General features: G+C 38.2%; 1 protein-coding gene across 3 annotated transcripts in view; it reads right to left on the reverse strand.

The window, feature by feature from the left end:
• The window catches only part of CTDP1 (CTD phosphatase subunit 1), a 96,306-nt gene that overhangs the window by 54,163 nt on the left and 23,054 nt on the right, over window positions 1-19,089 (reverse strand). For all 3 annotated transcript variants that reach the window (XM_080581015.1, XM_080581013.1, XM_080581014.1), the window contains exons 6-9: window positions 12,135-12,225; window positions 10,836-11,002; window positions 8,515-9,600; window positions 742-883 (exon numbers count right to left, since the gene is read on the reverse strand). In XM_080581015.1, the coding sequence (XP_080437141.1) occupies window positions 742-883; window positions 8,515-9,600; window positions 10,836-11,002; window positions 12,135-12,225 (1,486 nt within the window). The remainder of the gene's footprint in view (window positions 1-741; window positions 884-8,514; window positions 9,601-10,835; window positions 11,003-12,134; window positions 12,226-19,089) is intronic.

The raw sequence follows: 19,089 nt of genomic DNA on the forward strand, positions 1-19,089 counted from the left end.
CTAAACTGATCAAGCCAAGAAGCAGAAACTGGCTCTACAGTATGTTATTGGAAGTTACTTTAGTCATGGCACTTTCCTAAAGAGGACTGCCCTTAACAGTCTTTTGACTTCCCATGTTAATATAGTTTTTGGCTGTTCCTTCCTTCTATTTGCTGACATCCTAATGCACTGATTATTTATAACACCTCCTTCAACACATTTTGTCATCCCCAAAACTCGTTCTCTCGCTACTCCCTTTCTTCAACTTTTTGCTTCTATCTTTACACTTTCCACCCAGCACTAGATTCTTCTGCTCTAGCTTTCTGTTCCTCCATTCCTCCTGAACAAGCCTTAGAAAAAAACAAATGCAACACTTCGATTTCTCATGTTGTGGGAGCGTATAGTATATTTTAATTCTCCTTTTCTTCATTTGTTGGTATTATTGCTCCTGCATCTTGGTGGCATTCCCTTCATCAGATGAACTGACAAAGTCAACTGCTCCAACTGAAGATGGCTAACAAAGACAACTGTCAAAGAAACTAAGTACCACAGGTTTCTTCTAATTCTGTTAATTGCTGAACTGCCTCTCAGTCCCTTAACAGTCTTCAGTTTAAGCATCATAGAAATAAACAAAAAACAGAGCTTTCACTGCACATGACACTGAGCTTATCAGAATCTAGTTTTATAGCTGCATTAACAAATTCAAGTAACTGTATGAATAATCTATTTTCACGGTCTCTACTTCCCCAGGCTTCCATTTACCTGTGTGTTTTGATGTAATCATCCTTCAAAGGAAAAAGCTGTTCCTCAACCTTGTCCCAGCGCTCCAGGCAGCTCCACAGCCAGTCAGGGTTTACAACATGGAGGTCTTTGCAATCCTGAGCTTGTCGTACTTTTTCTGTGCCTATTACGAAGTCAAACATAACAGTGTTCCCAGATATATACACAAGACAGTTTTAAGTACACACTGGTTTAAGAAAAAGCATTTTTGTCACTAAACTTAAAATGTTAAAACCATCAAAACAATTCCAACTGATAAAAGTGAGACTACATAACATGTGATACTGTCCCACTCAAGCTAGATGAGGAATTGGCACCATGGAAGTACTCCATTAAAATTAATCTTTATGGAAAGCCTCTACATGTCTACTTTAAATAAATAACACAAAAAGTTTTGTAATTCATCTCCTTCATTTATATTTGTCAGAGTCTAAGCAGCGATGACTCTTCAATGCTGTTATAGCCTAGGACTAACTTGCCATACTTTCTTATGCACAGTCTGAATATTGGAGTACACTATCATCTGACAGCCAGCCACTCACTCAAACTCTGTTTGACAGATGCACATTCAAAATAGACAAATGGATTATTTATCGCCAAACGGGAACAATGAATGTAAAGTTAAACATGGCAGGCTACAACACAGTCCACATGAAGCGATCAGCAACACAGTATATAATTAACAGGTGTTCTCAAATTCCACCATTTAGAAGTAGAATGTCATCTTATTTAAAATACACATCAATTCCACCATTTGTACATACTATCTTGGTGCAAGGGCATCTATAAATACATTATTGCACTACTTTTAGTTCCTATTTCTAAAACAACAACAAAAAACACAGCCCCTCCCCACTAAAAACTCTAATTGAAGCCTGCCATTTCTGCATGAAGGCCTTGGGATTTTCGCCTGCAGATACTTCAGAAAATTACAACATACTAGTCTCAGTAACTTATTAAGCTTTTTTTTTTTTTAAACCTATATGAAATGTTTAATTTTTTTTTTTTACATTTAAAATTTGAATTTATGAGCCCTTGAGCTATTTGATATGTGCCTTCAGGAATGAAACCTCCAGAAAAAAAATCACAACAATTATGACAAGGAAGCAGGAGCATTAATGTGATGGTTTCAACATAGTTCCCTAGAATTTTATCTGTATGACTCTCATCTAACACGACTTTACTTGGTTCAGTTAAAAATGAGTCTAGAAGTATCTTAATTCTGCACGTCATTTGAAAATGAGAATGAACAGTTAAGTGCAAATATCTAAAGGTCTGTGTACAACCTGAAATAGAATCTACCAGCACAGACAGATGCATTTGAGGACTAACTTACAGCTGCACAAATTTCATATTTCATACTGAATGTGCAATGAAGCTCTAAAAGTATTATTCTTCCAGTGGTGCATTAACACAAAATTAAAGTTGGTAATATGAAGAACACCATGTAACCAAAACCACTTCCCTAGACTCAGACGTCTTACCTCTCTCAAAACTGCAACTCCTAGTCTTTCTGCTTTATCCCCATTTCTAAAGTGCAGCTGCCTATTGCATGATCCAGCATACTGTAAATAGCATGAATTAATACAGTTGTGTCATCTCAGAGGCTACCTTTCTATTTCTATCTGATATCTTGACAAAACAAAATTTCGTACATATGAGGTTCTTTGAGCAAGATTTGGTGGAACACTAAAATTTAACTGGATAGGAGAAATAGTACTGCAATGCTGAATATCCTTGCCTTCTCTTCTCCCTCTCATTGGTGCAACTTTACCATTCAGAAGCATACTTAAGAAACCATTAAACAATTAATGGTTTTATTATTTATTTTATTTTACAATTAATATTAACCAAGAAAAAATTAGTCTAGCAAAAAGGATTTTGATCTATCCAAACAGTACTTCCAACACAGGTAGGAATATCTGAATCATCCAGCTAAAAGTCACTAGAGAAATTGTGTGTTTTTTTCTTTCTGGAACCCCCCTCCCGCCCAATTCTTTACTTCAAGTTTCAGTCTAAAATTGTTTCAAAAAGTTAAGAAGGCACACATGCCTTTCCACATGAAACAGCTAGGCACGGTTACAACTGGAAACACACAACGTTGGCAGATTATTTTGAAGCAAGGGTTTGACCAATTCTACTATTGAACTTGCAAACAGAAGGTAGAAAAAACCAAAAGCCTCCTACTAACCTTAACAATTTGTTACTAAAAAGCAACTAAAATTGACAATGTAAAAATAAACTTTTACAGATGTTCTTCAGGAGATAGTTTTATTACAACAGTTTACTTTCTCTTACCTGAAGTATGAAGATGCTTCTGAAGTATGAAGGCACTTAAGCAACAAAGATAAATGAGACTTAGACTGTACATTTATGAAGTGTTATACTGCATACTTGGATATGTTCTCATTACCAAATAGCCTATCCCAACAGGGAGATCTGCAGAGCAAAACAGGTGCTGAAGGACTGATGTCCGCCTCATAACAATTTCAGGTTGTTTTGCCTTAAATTAACCCCGCCTGGTCCTGTGGACTGAATGCTGGCAAGTGCTCACTGGCTGCATCTTCCAATTCACTTTCATCCAAAAGGAATCCAGTCTGCATGCTCGAGACTGCTTCAGGATGAGCCAAAACACACTAAAGGGAGCAACCAGATCTGCTCTCGCAAGTCTCCTGATTCCAAAACCATGAAGTCAACGTACACTTGTTACAACTTGTAACCAGATTACTAAACATTACTCGGAAAACCTGACTGCTAGAAGTTTCTCTTCAGACTTATTTAAAAAATATAAATCTGCCTGATTTATGATCAAATCAGGGTGTTCATCTTCAACAACATCAACTTAAGACATGTCATACAGACATCAGGGCTTTGTCCTACGAGGATTAAGTGACTACAAAATAGTGATAGATATACTGTTAGGAGAACAGGCCTGGAGTTACAGACTTAACACTGTACTGTGCTTTGCCAATGAAAGGAACAGCTCTTAACTGGTTTGTGCCCAAATTTAGAGCAGTGCAGCGATTTTATTTTTATATTAGTGACATGGCATTTGAAAGATACTCTTCAGAAAAAAAATCTGCAGACACATTACTGCTATGTTGGGTGAGTTCTTGCACCAATTCATAAGACAGCATTACTGAAGTCTTCTTAGCCTAACAGCTGGCAGCTTTCTCTTCCCTCTCAGCATCTCAGAGCCAGACTCCGGCATAAGCATTAAGTACAGAAATAAGGGTGAATAATGGGAGCTGTAGTTCATAGGGCAATGGCATTTTAAGCAACCTGATATTTAATAAAATTGACATATGCTGAGTCACCAAGAGTAAGGCAATGATGCCCATATAGCTTTCAAAGTATGGGAAAAGACGCAGAATGAAATATTTTGAAAAATAATAGAAAAATTGATGGTCTAGACTGAAAACTTTCCCTTTCTATCCAACTAGAAAAAATTTTAAAAGATCTGAACAGCTTTATCTTTGCTCTCCAAGAGCAAAAATTTAGTAAAAACAAATACATACACACACACAAAACCACAATCAACTACAGTATCTTTCATTAGTTTGGGAAGGAATATATCAAGGTTTATGAAACACTGTAGCAACTGTTCAGTCAAGTGTGTATATGGCTAAAACAAGTCATCATTCAGTGTGGTTTACTGTTGCTTAAAGCAAAGAGATGTTTCAAAAAATGAAACAAGACTTGTGCCTCATATAGGTAGGGTGGGAAGGATTACATGGTAGCCTTTTCTCAGTCATTCATCATTTAAACAGCTTTCTTAAATCTAATTATTCCATGCAAATAGTATTTTTCTCTCTATATAATGAAAATTAAAATCTTAATTTTCTCTAAGAACAAGGATTTATTTTAGAATTCAAAGTATCTGTATTTGCAGAAAAACAAAGTGCCTGTTTGCAGAGAAACAGACAAGTGTATACACACTAAAAGAAATTTAAATTATTTACTGCAATAGGCTGCAAGGATGCTGTAAATACAATCCCAAATGGTACTAATTAACTGTTCATTCCATACACCAAGCTATGATGTGTTCACTTGGGGGCGGGGGGGAACCTTCTCCCCCATCCCTCCAAGTCTGAGGGGATGCTCTGTTTTCACATTATCAAAGGAGATGAAAGGGAGGAAGTCAAATTCTCTTCAAAACTCAAAAGCTAGCACTATTCACCCCCACAACTGCTGCACATTAGGAACAGGTCATTTTACTACAGCGCAACTAACCAACAGTAATCTTGTAAGTTAACTTACTTGTCTGAGTCCTAAGTCTGCTATTCTTAGTGGCGCCATCCAGAAGCACCCTACTGACAGCTAAACACCATACTGATGGCAGAGGGTGGGCCCCACAACTGTTCTGGTTTCAGTACCTAAGAAATTTATTTGTGAATTATTTGTGAATAAAACTCAAAACTTCCCTCCACCCTTTCACAAGGGATTTGACATCAAGCAGTGCTTCACATGTTTACCATGGGAGCCAGAAACTTAACATGTGTGGCTTACATGCAATAACAGACTTGCAGAATTTACCTTCTAACATCACAAGAATCGCTATGAAAATCACGTTGACAGTTGAATTATCACAAATCCAGCTGCGACATGATAATCTATATCCTTAAAATCTCTGATTAAACATCGGAGATTCTTTCTTGAAATTAGAATGATACAGCAAAATTATTCCCATCTAACCAAATGTCTGAGAGGTCTTCAGTTGAAACAAACAAAACACACCACTCCCTTGCAAAACCAAAACCACATGCAATCCATGAAAATCTTACAAGGAAAGGGAATCAAGAAACATAGCTTTTTCACTCTAAATATTCCTATTTCACTGCCATTGTTACAGAAATAATTGCAGAGTGCTGATGAAAGATGACGACAGTCTCTCATTAGGCAGAAAAAACTGCCAAGTTACTTTTTTTTTTTTTAATGTTGGTGCAATTCTTTTCTCACAAAGACACCAGTCAGCTTCTACATACTGACTAAGTTTTTTCACCCCCACAACTCAAGAATAACAGTATTCTGGTGATTTTTAGCTTTCATTATCTTGCAATATTTGAATGGATTTTCCAGTGTTAAGTTTAAGTGTTTAAGTGCAAGACCAACATTATATGAACATCCTTAAGAAGAGTACAGGTCTTGGCGAAAAAGTTGGAAAAATATGAGCCACCCCACAATTCATTTATTATTCAAAAGAACACTGAAAAATAGTTTTCCATATATTAATGAATTAGATTCAAATACTGTAAAATATGAATATAATCAAAATCTAAAGTTAAAACAGTTTTTCATACTAAGATCTGTATCAGTGGACAATTCACTAAGAATGTTCAAGGCAGTGAGGAATTTGCTTAAAAAAAAATAGAAGCCAGGATGTGTTCATACATACACATACTACTCTCCAACCCTAACCAGTTGGTCATTCTGAAGACAAACAAAAAAGCCTTTACTTCTCATTGTCACTTGCTATGCACCTTAACCTAATCTTGAATAACACTTTTTTCCCCTCCAGAAAAGCATGGGGTGAGGGACAGAGTCCAATTCACCTACATTTACCCTAACAACTTGCCACACATTATAATAGTTGCATCCAATGTACAACTACATTCAAGAACCATCTAGTGCAAGCTATACCAAGCAACCCTGAAACTAAGCATCTTATGATTTGAAACTGGAAAAGCCTGAGTTGTACTGAGTCATTTCTCTGATGAAGTACAGCAAATTTGTGTAATTCTTTGCTGGTAAGTTTTGCTATTACTGCAGTTTTAAAAGAGCTGTTCTGCAACTTTAGTAAAACTGCAGAGCCCCCAGCTAATGCATCCAATTGTCATCTTCCATGACAAAGACACACACAACTCCCAGATGACTGGAGACTTGCTAATATGACTCCCATCTATAAGAAGGGTCATAAGGAGGATGTGGGGAACTACAGGCCTGTCAGCCGGACCTCGGTGCCAGGAAAGGTGACAGAACAGATCATCTTGAATGCAATCACACAGCATATGTGGAATGACTGGGGCATCAGGCCCAGCCAGCACGCGTTCATGAAAGGCAGGTCCTGCCTGACCAACCTTATCTCCTTCTATGACCAGGTGACCCGCCTGGTGGGTGAGGGAAAGGCTGTTGACATAGTCTGCCTTGACTTCAGGAAAGCCTTTGAGACTGTCTCCCACAATGTTCTCCTGGAGAAGCTGGCAGCTCATGGCTTGGGCAGGTACACTCTTTGCTGGGTTAAAAACTGGCTGGACAGCTGGGCCCACAGAGTGGTGGTGAATGGAGTGAAATCCAGCTGGCGACCAGTCACAAGTGGTGTTCCCCAGGGATAGGTGTTATAGGTGTTGGGGCCCATCCTCTTTAGTATCTTTATTGATGATTTGGATGAGGGAATTGAGTGCACCCTCAGTGAGTTTGCAGACGACACCAAGTTGGGGGGAAGTGTCAACCTGCCGGAGGGTAGGAAGGCCCTGCAGAGGGACCTGGACAGGCTGGATCGATGGGCAGAGGCCAGTGGGATGAGGTTCAACATGGCTGAGTGCCGGGTCCTGCACTTTGGTCATAACTCCACACAGCGCTACAGGCTTGGGGGAGAGTGGCTGGAAAGCTGTGCAGAGAAGAGGGATCTAGGGGTGCTGATTGACGCTTGCCTGAACACGAGCTGGCGGTGTGTCCAGGTGGCCAAGAAAGCCAACAGCATCTTGGCTTGCAACAGGAATAGTGTAGCCAGCAGGACCAGGGAGGTGATCATTCCCTTTTATTCTGCTCTGGTGAGGCCATACCTTGAGTACTGCGTTCAGTTTTGGGCCCCTCACCCCATGAAGGACATCAAGGCCCTGGGGCATGTCCAGAGGAGGGCTATGAACCTGGTGAAGGGCCTGGAACACAAGTCCTGTGAGGAGCGGCTGAGGGAATTGGGGTTGTTTAGTCTGGAAAAGAGGGGACTCAGGGGAACCGATCATATTGTTCTCTACAACTACCTGAAAGGAAGTTGTGGGGAGCTGGGGGTCGGCCTCTTCTTGAAGATAACCAGTGACAGAACTAGAGGGAATGGCCTCAAGTAGTGCCAGATGAAGTTCAGATTGGAAACTAGGAGAAATTTCTTTTTAGAAAGAGCAGTCAGGCATTGGAACAGGTTGCCAAGGGAGGTGGTAGTCACCATCCCTGGGGGTGTTTAAGGAAAGGTTGGACGTGGTGCTTAGGGTCATGGTTTAGTGGGTGACATTAGTGGTAGGGGGGATGATTGGACCAGATGATCTTGAGGGTTTTTTCCAACCCTAATGATTCTATGATACAGAGAGTGTCAGGATATCATCAGATCCCTGACTCAAGATAAATTGTATTCCATACAAAACAAAACCGAATCATTACAGGTGAAATCTGAGAAACTAAGAAAGAAATCACTTCTACAGCTCTATAGCAAGACCACTAATATTTGTAACAGAGAAAAGTTTGTAGTTTTATATAAGGTACATAACAGTCAAGATCCTGATATCAACAATTCTTAACCAAGAATAGATATGCTACAGAGATAATTTAGACTGTCTACCTTTCAACAATTAAAAGTCACACTTGGTCAAAAAGCAGCAAAAAAAAAGCCTTTAAAGAATTTTTAAGCCAACTTAAGATCTATTCTTTAATTTAAAATTTAATCAGTTACATTAAAGTCTGTAGCTTACACAAAAAAGAACACACAGCATGAATGAATTCTAACAGGAAAAAAGCTGATGGAAAACCTGAGTCTCATTTACTTACCTGTCCTTGCTGCAATGAGATGTGTTGCTTTGTCAGGATCATCAGCACTTAGTACTAGATTCTTCACAATTTTAGCTCCAAGTGCTGTAGCATGGTAGTGTTCCCGTGTTTTCTCAATAGGAAAGTTTGTTGGGTACAGTCCACTAAATATTATGGTTACATCTGCCAAAACTTTACTTTTCAGTTCTGGTACTATTTTTCTGATGTCTGGAATTTCCTCAATCTCTTTTTTCAGGTATTTATCATACTTGGTATAATAATCAGTGTGAACCCGCACAAGGATCTCTTCGAGGTATATTAAATGATCATCGTCATCAGTATCGTCCTCCTCCTCCTCTTCCTCCATACTCTGGTCTAAGGACTCACCCATTGTAATTCCAGACTGTTCACTATTCTGAGACTCTGTTTCAGCTTCTTTCTTGTCTGCACACCCATTTCCTAAGTCAGAAATGCTTTCCTGTTCACTTTCTTCTTGTGCTTCAAGATCAGTTTTGTCATGAATATTTTCACTAGGTAGAGATTGTGTCCCCCCAGAGTGGTTCACCTGACCATCCTTTTTCTCAGTTGCATCAGGGCAACTTCCTTGCTGTAAATTTTCATCCTGTAGAGGTTGTTTGGATTTCCTCCAACTTCTCTTTTCCTCGTTCTCACTATCTGATACAGAAATGGGTGACTTTCTGGTATCCAATCCACCATCACTTTCACTGTCACTAGAAAGTTCAAAGTCTAAATCACTTGTTGTCTTCTCTTGGGTTTGTTGTTTTTCTAACACTGTCGTATCAACTTGTTCAGAAAAATTATGAGATTCTTTAGTACTTGACAAATTGTTAGTAACCTCACAGTCTATTTTGTGATCAGTGCTATCATTTAAGGAGTCCTGGGCATTAACTTTATCACAAGAACTCAAATCCCACACAGATGTTTCACTGCCTACAGAAGTATTTCCATTTGCAGTGCAAGTGTCCTTTGTAGCTTTCTTGAGACCATTGCTTTGTTCTTCTATACATGTTACATTCTTCACTTCTTCAGCATCTTTTGCTGATGTCACTGTTGAATCCTGTGCCTCTGGTTTAGCAGAGTGGTTTACTAAGACAAAAAAAAGGACATACATATTTTCTCAGGTTTTTTTTTAATCTTGACTAAGCTTTTATTTAAATTTCCTTCTGCCTTCAGGCCATTGACATACAGTTGACACAAAGTTAAGACTTTGCTAAGCTCAGTAATGACAACTGACAACTAGACTTCTCAACGCTGTTAAGGTATTTCATGTACCAACTATTACTGGAACCAGCAAGCCTAACAAACTTCACCTTTGCAAGGTACCTGTTTAAGGAGATTATTATTTTTAACCACAGAGGTCATAAGTCATTTGTCAACCTTGCAAACATTAAAGACCTGTTCTTGTAGCATGATTTGGACTACATTTCACGGGAAATCAAACTACTGCAGAGGGGATAAAAACAAACAACAAAAAACAGGGCAGAATTCACTTGAGATGGCCCTGGTCCAAAACCTCAACTACAAGAACTTCTATAAAAATTCCATGGCTTTCATTATTTCCTGTTTTCATAACCAAAGTAACTGCATTTTTAGAGCTGAAAAGATATAATATTTTGCCTAGACAAAGATACTACTCAAAGTTCATTTGAGATTCTGATAGAATGCAAGTAAGGTATAATGAACTCAAAACAGAAAAGTAGTTTAGGATGTCTTCATCAGATGTCTGAAGACAGAGATAATTAAAGAAGCTGCAGACATCCAAACAGTTGCACTCATACATTCATCAGGAATGCTGGACGAAGTCATCCCATTTTGTCCCTCGTTTCTGTGTGTGTCCCTGCCCTTTAAATAATGATACCAGTCAAGGACAGAAGTTCCATGCCTTGATTCTGCTGGATTACATTATTATTGTTTCCATACTGGATATTTCTAGTTCACAAGGGAAAAAATGGCATCCTATTAAATTAAATTAAACAAAAATACAAAAACTTGACTAAACTGGACAAAAAGCAATTATTTCTTAGACATCACCTCTTAAATACATTTTCCCCCAGAACAAATGCTAATTCAACTCTTTGTCCATAATACTACTGCCAACACTCTACTTTAGCTGCAATGCTTCACCAAAAGGAAAGCTATTAACAATAGTCCAGTTCTACTGAGCTGTTTGCGTATGTGCTGCATGAGCGCACTCAACTACAATAAGCCTAGGATCATTCACCTGAGTGAAACTGTGACACTATGAAGACCACCACAATGAGTTATATTAATCATGTTTGAAAAGTGAAAAAAACATTAAGATTTACAAATTGTTTAATTACTTTTCTTCTTCACTTGAATTTCTCTTGATCCAGGAGGTGCATTAATATCTCCTATCCCCTGAAAGTAAACGTATTTCTTCACGGTTATCAAATTGGGTGCAAACTTCCAAACATCCTCTCTGTCATCAATGATACAAACCATGGAATCCCCACACGGGAAGAGATCTCTAAGAGACAAAATAGTTGAAATTACAGTTTAGAAATAAATACCATTGCTGAAAACAACTACTGCTGATATTTTGGTTTATTATGGGTGTGTCTGCAGGATGTGCAGATATATGAACCTACCAAAACAAATCAGCTATATTAAAATTACAGAAGTCAAAATACAATAGTCAAGCTAATTAAAGTTAATAAAAAACACCTGTTTTTAAATCCTTATCCCAAAGGCCAGAAGCAAGAAACAATAAGCTTGAGCAAGAGCAAAGCATTACATTTCAGTCTAGTTTTCACAGTTTACATTGACAAACAGCCCCAAGCCAACTATCCTAACTGTCACACAAATAATACACTATCTATATAAGTAGGAAAAAGACAAGAAGTTTTAAAAGAGTAGACTTATTCAATCCAAGACAAAAGAAGCAAGAAGTACTAATATTTATATCAACCACAAGGAGTAGTGATCAAGATATGCAAATGCATATGAAAAAACATAGCAAGAAAAGAAAAAAGCTTCTCATCCGCTACAGTCTTATGAGGAGCGCACAACTGTTTTTAATCTAGCTTCATGAATTAATAAACATTTGTCTTTTAGGAAGTGTCTTTATCCTATAAAGATAATAACGATCTATGATCAGAACCTGAGTTTAGACTAGAATATGAATTCGAAGGCTCTAGATGACCTAAGTTCAAAGAAAGTAACAAACAAGAAAACACCACTGCAGAACAGAAGCTTCTAGATGTACAGCACATTTGAAAGCCAAAAAACTAGATATGCATATTTGAACTAACATCAAACTGAGAACGTTGAGGTAATTAAAAACATGCAATATACAAGTCATTACACAAGTCCACAAGCAATAAAATGGCAATATAGTTATTACAAGAATAAGAACCTTAAGTGAAAAATAACATGCAATTGCTTCACATACTTGTTGTTCCAGTGCCAGAGAATACATTAAATAGATGAAATGCTGCAAGGCATAACATCTCGGTTTTACTGAGGCAGTGTTGATATTTAAGAGGCCGATAAGGAAGCACTATAAACAAGCTAAGTACAGAGGGAGTAAATTTAATTAAACTGACAGTATTCTCTCTCTTTGTTCTGTTTTGTTTAAAATATAAGACCCATATACGTACCTAAGATTCCCGGTTTTAGAAAATGGATCAATACATTCATCCCTTGACAATATCCGATGGGAAAATAGCTTCTTTTCAGGGTCCAGAAATCCTTTTGGAAGAAGATGGCACAAGGTCAATACTCAAGACACTTGTTCCTTTGTAACTGTTCTATATAATTCACCTATTTTAATCTGTGCAAAGGCAGTTTAACAATCAGACAATTTTAAGGTAATAGATTATATATTGTGTAAAAGGTAAGTACAGTGCATTAAATATTCCCAACTAATGCAGTGGGATTCATTTTTAAAAATCCCATCTCATTTTCTTTCAACATAGCAACAAATTTGATATTAAAATAACTAATTTGTGACATCCAAACAGATTAGGCTGAAAGATACAGCAGGTGATAGATACACACTATTTTTGTAACTTACATTTATACCTCAATAGGAGTTTTTTTTGCTTGTTTTTAAAGCTAAATGCTCTCCCTAGCTCATTATGCCTAGGGACTGCAGAGAAGTCTCACAAGATTTGGCAGTGTGCTGCAATACTTAAGCACAATGGGCAAGTTAAGGGACGGTTTTAGCTGGAGCTCTAGCATTTGTAGGTTTTAAGTTGTACCTCTAATGCTACTTTAATACATTCACATATAATGAATATATCTCAGAATTCTTTGAGATATTTAGGCTTGGTTGTAGTTACTTGTCTGACTATACTCTAAAAAAAAGGAAAAAAGAAACGAGAAGCTGTGCTAGCTGACTTTAAAGCAAAGTAAAATGCCATTATTTAGGAAAATGGTGACTTAGGTGTACAAACACATGCACATGCTTCTGAACCTATCCTCAAATAATGAAGTTTATCTTCATGAACAGATGTCACAGCTCCATAATTGCATGCTAGCCTGGATCTGTAATTTCACCAAATTTGCTCTGAAGCAAGCACCAACTTCTCACTATTCTTATGAAAAATACAAGGCAGTCAATACTTACTTAGGAACAATTTTTAAGTTTTTGTTTTATTTTATTAAATGGTGGCCATCTTATAGCCAGAAGCAGAGTTCAAAATGACTACTGACTTTAAGGACCCACATTTTCTTTCAAGGAGCTTTGGTATTTTCCACACACATACAACTCCTTCTCAGAAGTCCAGCTCCCAAGGGGTATGTTAAGTTGGGTCTTCAGAAACAGGAGGTATAAATGAAAAATAAAAAAAAGTAGTCACTTCTGCAAGGTTGATCCTGTATGTATTTAATATTACTGTGGAATTGGAATAACTTAAAACCCATAAAAGCAAGAAAATTCCGAGTTAAGGACAGAGGTTCAACCTTAACTCACCCGACTATGCTTAAGAATTGCTGCAAACTCGTAGAATCATCCCCTGTAGTGAGACCCTTGCAGTACCTAGGCATAATGAATTGAGAGAATTAGCTACAAAGATTTATTGCCGTAAACACAGATATTTTGACAAACTACATTAGTTGTCATACAAGTTGCTGTTCTCCCCAGCCAGATTCTCTTCTGTTAACTATCTAAATACAGAGGGACTCCCTACAGTAAAGTGGACTGGAGGGTACTGATTAAATGGCAAAACCAAAATGAGGCATTTAACTGCAGTGTTGTCTAGCAAAACCTGTTTAAAAAAATGGAAATTAAATAAGAAAATCCAAACACAGAAGCCCTTCTTACTGCTAGGGATTACAGATGAAGTAGTGTTCTAGAGCTATCCAAGTTGGCTCTAGTACAGACTTACAAATTGTAATAATTCCTCTGCCTCCCCTCACCCCCCAATTCACTGAAAATACACTGAGGATATGGGTAACCAGAGACCCACAAACATCTAAGCCCATCTTAAAAGCACTGGGTCTTTCAAAACTAACATATTTGAATACCAGTATGAAAAAACAGTACTGGTCTTGTAAAGAACTTCTTTAAATGTCTTAAATTGTTTTCTTTTGGATGTTGCTTAACAAATCAAATCAATAAAAACAAATGTTTATGTTTTCATGTTCCATGGAAATGGCAAATAACATTTCATTTATCACACGATTTTTATTTTTTTTTTTTTCCAATGGAATGTTAATATCTGCTTAAAATCTTTGATCAGGCTACGTTAGCTATTCACTATTGCTATTCTATACAAGGGCAAATGATGCCTAGTGGCTAGATCACATACTGTCATTTAAAACATTAACTTCTATTTGCAATCATAAGCCAATTAAAACACAAGTCTGAACAAATAAAAACTTAAGATTAAAAATAAGTAGATGTGGACGTGCCCTCTAAGATAAAACAATAGCTAAGACTTAAGTTCTTTATTAAAAAAATGCTATACTGCTTTCAGTAACAAAAAGAACTGGGAAACCCTCATTATGAAAAACTAGCACCCTTAAAATAAAAGTCTTTTCACACCAAAATATTGAAAGATTTAGAATTTGATGATACCATACTGGGTGTTAACCTTTATTATTAAAGCTGCAAGTTTCAAATGTATACCTTCCAAAGTATTGGGGCTTTTCTTTAAGAAATGTTAATACAGACCGTCAAAAAATTTTTTTATTTGCCACTTTTTTGTGGGGGCATTTTGCTACAAATTTCTATGACTTGGGAAAGATGAAAAGTCAAATACACAGGAATAGCAGAAGTGTTTCCAAGATGTGCTATTAACTTTATTTCATTTATTACCATCCTTTTCCCACCACCACATCCTAAAAAAAAAAATTTTTATAGTCACAGCTTGCTGCTTTAGTGTCAGTTCTGAATTTTATTTAATTGGAGAAGCATCAGTTTGCTCAACTCATTCAGCAGAAGGATAAATGTTAATTAATTTCACAGTTCGTAAGCATGCTTAGAAGATCAAAACCTTTTGCAGAAGTCAAAATGATTGGTCGAAGCTTGCTCTTTAAAATCAAAACTGACCTTCTACTTATTCTCATAAATTAGAGTAAGTGTGCTTTTAAATAGTTTCAGGTTTCCTGAAAACAAATTGAAGACCCTATCACTATCCTGTGACTATCATATTACTAGGGACTATTCAGTGGACTTACCTAGCAAAGACTATTCCCCCCCCAATTGTTTGTTTTCGAGTACCTCAGACTTTGTACATGCAGACTTATCAAGCTGCATTACTTGATTTTGTATAAACCCTCAGAAAACCAGACTTGTAAACAAGCTAAAAACAAAAACAAAACCCAACACACTACAAGACAATGTTCAAAATTAAGTAACTCATTCTGGGGAAGTATCAAATCTTAGAGAAAGGTTGAGATGAATGATAATTCCAAATAGAAATGATGTAACACTAAGATCCAATATGAATCTGAAGAAGTCTTTTTAAAAATTCATCTGATTTAAAACTTTTGAAGAAACTAGTCACTTTCAGTTCTATTTAGGTCCTGTGTTAGAACCAGGAAGGAACCATTGATCTTTCAACAGCATTTGAGATCTTCAGATACTGGCAAGTACATATACATACATTCTGTGAATTATTTGAGAAAAGAAGACTGAGCAGGGAATCTTATCTATGTTTATAAATACCTGAAGTGTGGGAGACAGTGGCCAACTCTGGAAAGAGGCCAACCTCTTTTCAGTGGTTTGTGGGGACAGGACAAGGGGCAATGGCCACAAAATGGGTCACAGGAAGTCCCACACCAACATGCAGAAGAACTTCTTCACATTGAGGGTGATGGAGCACTGGAACAGGCTGCCCAGGGAGGTTGTGGAGTCTCCTTCTCTGGAGATATTCAAGGCCCGTCTGGATGCCTACCTGGGCAACCTGCTCTAAGGAACCTGCTTTGGCAGAGGGGGTGGACCCGATGATCTCTGGAGGTCCCTTCCAACCCCTACAATTCTGTGATTTCTTGAAATACATACTGTAATGAAACACATCTATTACGTAATATAAATACCCTCAATTTAGCTGTACTTTCTAGATGCCACTATAAACCTTCAGAATGATCTCATGTTGCATTATTGTTGATTAGCAGCCTCCGAGGCTGTATTGGGTTAACTTGGCAAGGTTTTGGTAGCAGAGGGCTGCAGGTGTGGCTTCTGTGAGAAGAGCCCAGAAGCTGCCTCATGTCAGATAAGCGCCAGTTCTAGGCAGCTCCAAAAGGGACCCACTGGTGGTCAAAGCTGAGACAGTGAAAGACGTTGGTTGTGCCTCTATGAGAGCAGATTTAAGAAAGGGAAAAAAACTGCTGTGCAACAGCAGCTGGGAGAGAGGAGTGAGAAAACCCTGCAAACACCAAGGTCAGTGCAGAAGGAAAGGAGGAGCACCAGAGCCGGAATCCCCCTGCAGGCCATAGAGGAGACAACAGTGGAGCAGGCTGACCCCTGCAGCCCATGGTGTATAACGGCAGAACAAATATCCACACTGCAGCTCATGGAGAAGCCCATGGTGAAGCAGGTGGATCTGCCCTAAAGGAGCTTACAGCCCATGGAGAGCCCTCACAGGAACAGATTCCGGACTGGAGCTGCAGCCCATGGAGAGGAACCTACACGGAGGGGATTGAGGGGAGCTGCCGCCTGTGGGAAACCTGTGCTGGAGCAGTTTGCTCCTGATGGATGGACCTCATGGTACACACTCATACTGGAGCAGTTCTTGAAGAACTGCAGCCTGGGGGAAGCCCATGGAGGATCAGCTTGGGAAGGACGGCATCCCATGGGAGGGACCCTCTAGGGGAAGAGAGTGAGGAAAAAGGAGTAGCAGTCGAAACATTATGGACTGACTGCAACCCCATTCCTCGTTCCTCTCCGCTACTTGGGGGGAGAAGCTAAAAGCAGGTGACGGTGGGCGAAGGTATTTTTAATTTGCTTTTACTTTCTTACTGCTCTAGTCTGTTAGTAATACACAATAAATTATATTAAATCTCCTTATGTTGAGTGGTTTGCCCATGACAGTAATTTGTGAGTGATCTCCCTGTCTCAACCCTTGAGCCCTCTTTTTCATCAGATTTTCTCCCCCTCTTCCTTTGTTGGGGGGGAAGTAATATGAGAGCGCAGTTGTAGTGTAGTTTAGCAACCCATTAGGGTGTTGGGGTGAAACCACCACAGAACTCTAAATTCAGTGGCATAAACATTTACATGCTGCTGATGTTGGTATTAAAAGATCCTTAACTTCTCATATGCAGGAGAAAAAAATTAAATTGGTCAAAATAATCATATAGAAGAGAAATACTACAGGAACTTCTAGACTTGAAAATCTAAAGCTTCATAGATGTACAAGATACCCCTTTGCAAGTATGTCAAATTAAGAAAGGGCTTATGATAAATGACTTCATCAGACAAATGGTATTTACAAGTATCTTCTAACCCCACTTAACAGCTGACAGGAGTCAATTGGGGTGGCAGAAAAGGATTGATTCCATATCATCTAGTTTCAAAATGAGGGAAAAGCATTCCAGAACATGGAAGCAGCAGCTCAGAGTTCACAGATTTTACAGAAAAATATAGACTGTATATAGAAGTGCTGAGAAAACAAGTAGGGACCTCACAAAAAGATTCCTGGCATTTCATTACAAGTCCTTCCTTTACGTAGCATGGGAATAATTTTAAAAAATCAAGCCTACAGCTTCCTGTGAGAAATCATTTAACCGATACTGCCATCAGGTGGTCTGTATATGTATTAACACATTTCTCTTAATGCATCTTGGTTATGCAGGTGAGCATGTGGACCCAAGGACGTATCAACTGTCTCTCCATGCATCATATTTCAGCAGAAACTATCATTATCACTGCAAAAAAAGTAATCCACTTGTGTTTCAAATGCATCTGATGAGGTTAGACAACTTTAGGAAAACATGCAGAAGTCTGGAGATGTCAGGAAGCTGCAATAGCCTAATGTGCTCACATTTTGGCTACTTCCTCTATGAAACAGATGGAGCAGGTCAAGTATGATGCCCCCAAAGAGGCCTGTCATGCAATAAGTATCAATCTGTGCCAGCATGGGGACTGTAGGATAAACAAAACTTTAGCTCAGAGAATAGAATAAGCAAACAGAACCAAATCACACATTCAGAGAACAGCAACCACTAGTTAATAGTAAGTGCTTTCTTATCTCTACAGTTCATTCTTCTCCGTGACTCTGAAGCATATGTGGTATGCATCTTTGGACTTTAGGCCACATGCATATTTTGGCAAGCAGGTCCATTTCAAGAAGACTGGCCACCCACTTTCTTAATATCAGGTATTTAGATCAATTATATAAGAAAAACTAAGTCCAATTTTGCTAAAAGAAATAACCACACTCCACATTAAGGAAGACACTAAGGTACAACAGTGCTGTGCATTAGCAGTACACAGCGTATAATCCATCAGTGAGAATGACAAAGCTTTAGGAAGAACTTCAAACAGCTCAGTCAATATTGAACAACATAGAAACATTCACTTGGATGGGCAGCAGAGGACATGACTCTCCCAAACTTTGTTTTGAGAAGGAGAACTAGTTGGAGACCACAAATAGGTATCACTTTCTGATTGTAATAATCTCTTATATTTGTCATTATAAACATGCCACAAAAAATGCTTAATGTGCATGAAGAATTCTCTAATTATACAATTCCTTACTAAGACCTAAGACAAGCTAGCTAGGATAGTTAGCTCTACTTTGAAAGTTTGCTTTCTTGCCAAGAAGTGGCTATTTTTCTTTGTGATAGTATTGCTCACTGCACTCATGGCAAAATGACACCAAAAACCAGATGTTAAAGACAACTGAAGTAGATGGGTAGGGTGAGCTAGGTGAAATGGAAGAGCAGCAAGTATGGTTTGACATGCAGAGCCACAACCTAAAAACATTGTTGATGATATTGTCTTAAGACTTACAGGCTATTCATAAAGAGAAATCTGAGGTGAAAATGATGTTCTATCAAGAAGACTATGATAGAGTAAAAGTTCCTTTTTTTTTTAAAAAAAAAAGGAAGTTTAAACGTGGTCACACCCCTAACATTACCTTGATCCATATACTCGCATAACAGGGT

This window comes from Anser brachyrhynchus (genome assembly GCF_964034855.1).
Source record: "Anser brachyrhynchus genome assembly, chromosome: 2".
Taxonomy (NCBI): Eukaryota; Metazoa; Chordata; class Aves; order Anseriformes; family Anatidae; genus Anser; species Anser brachyrhynchus.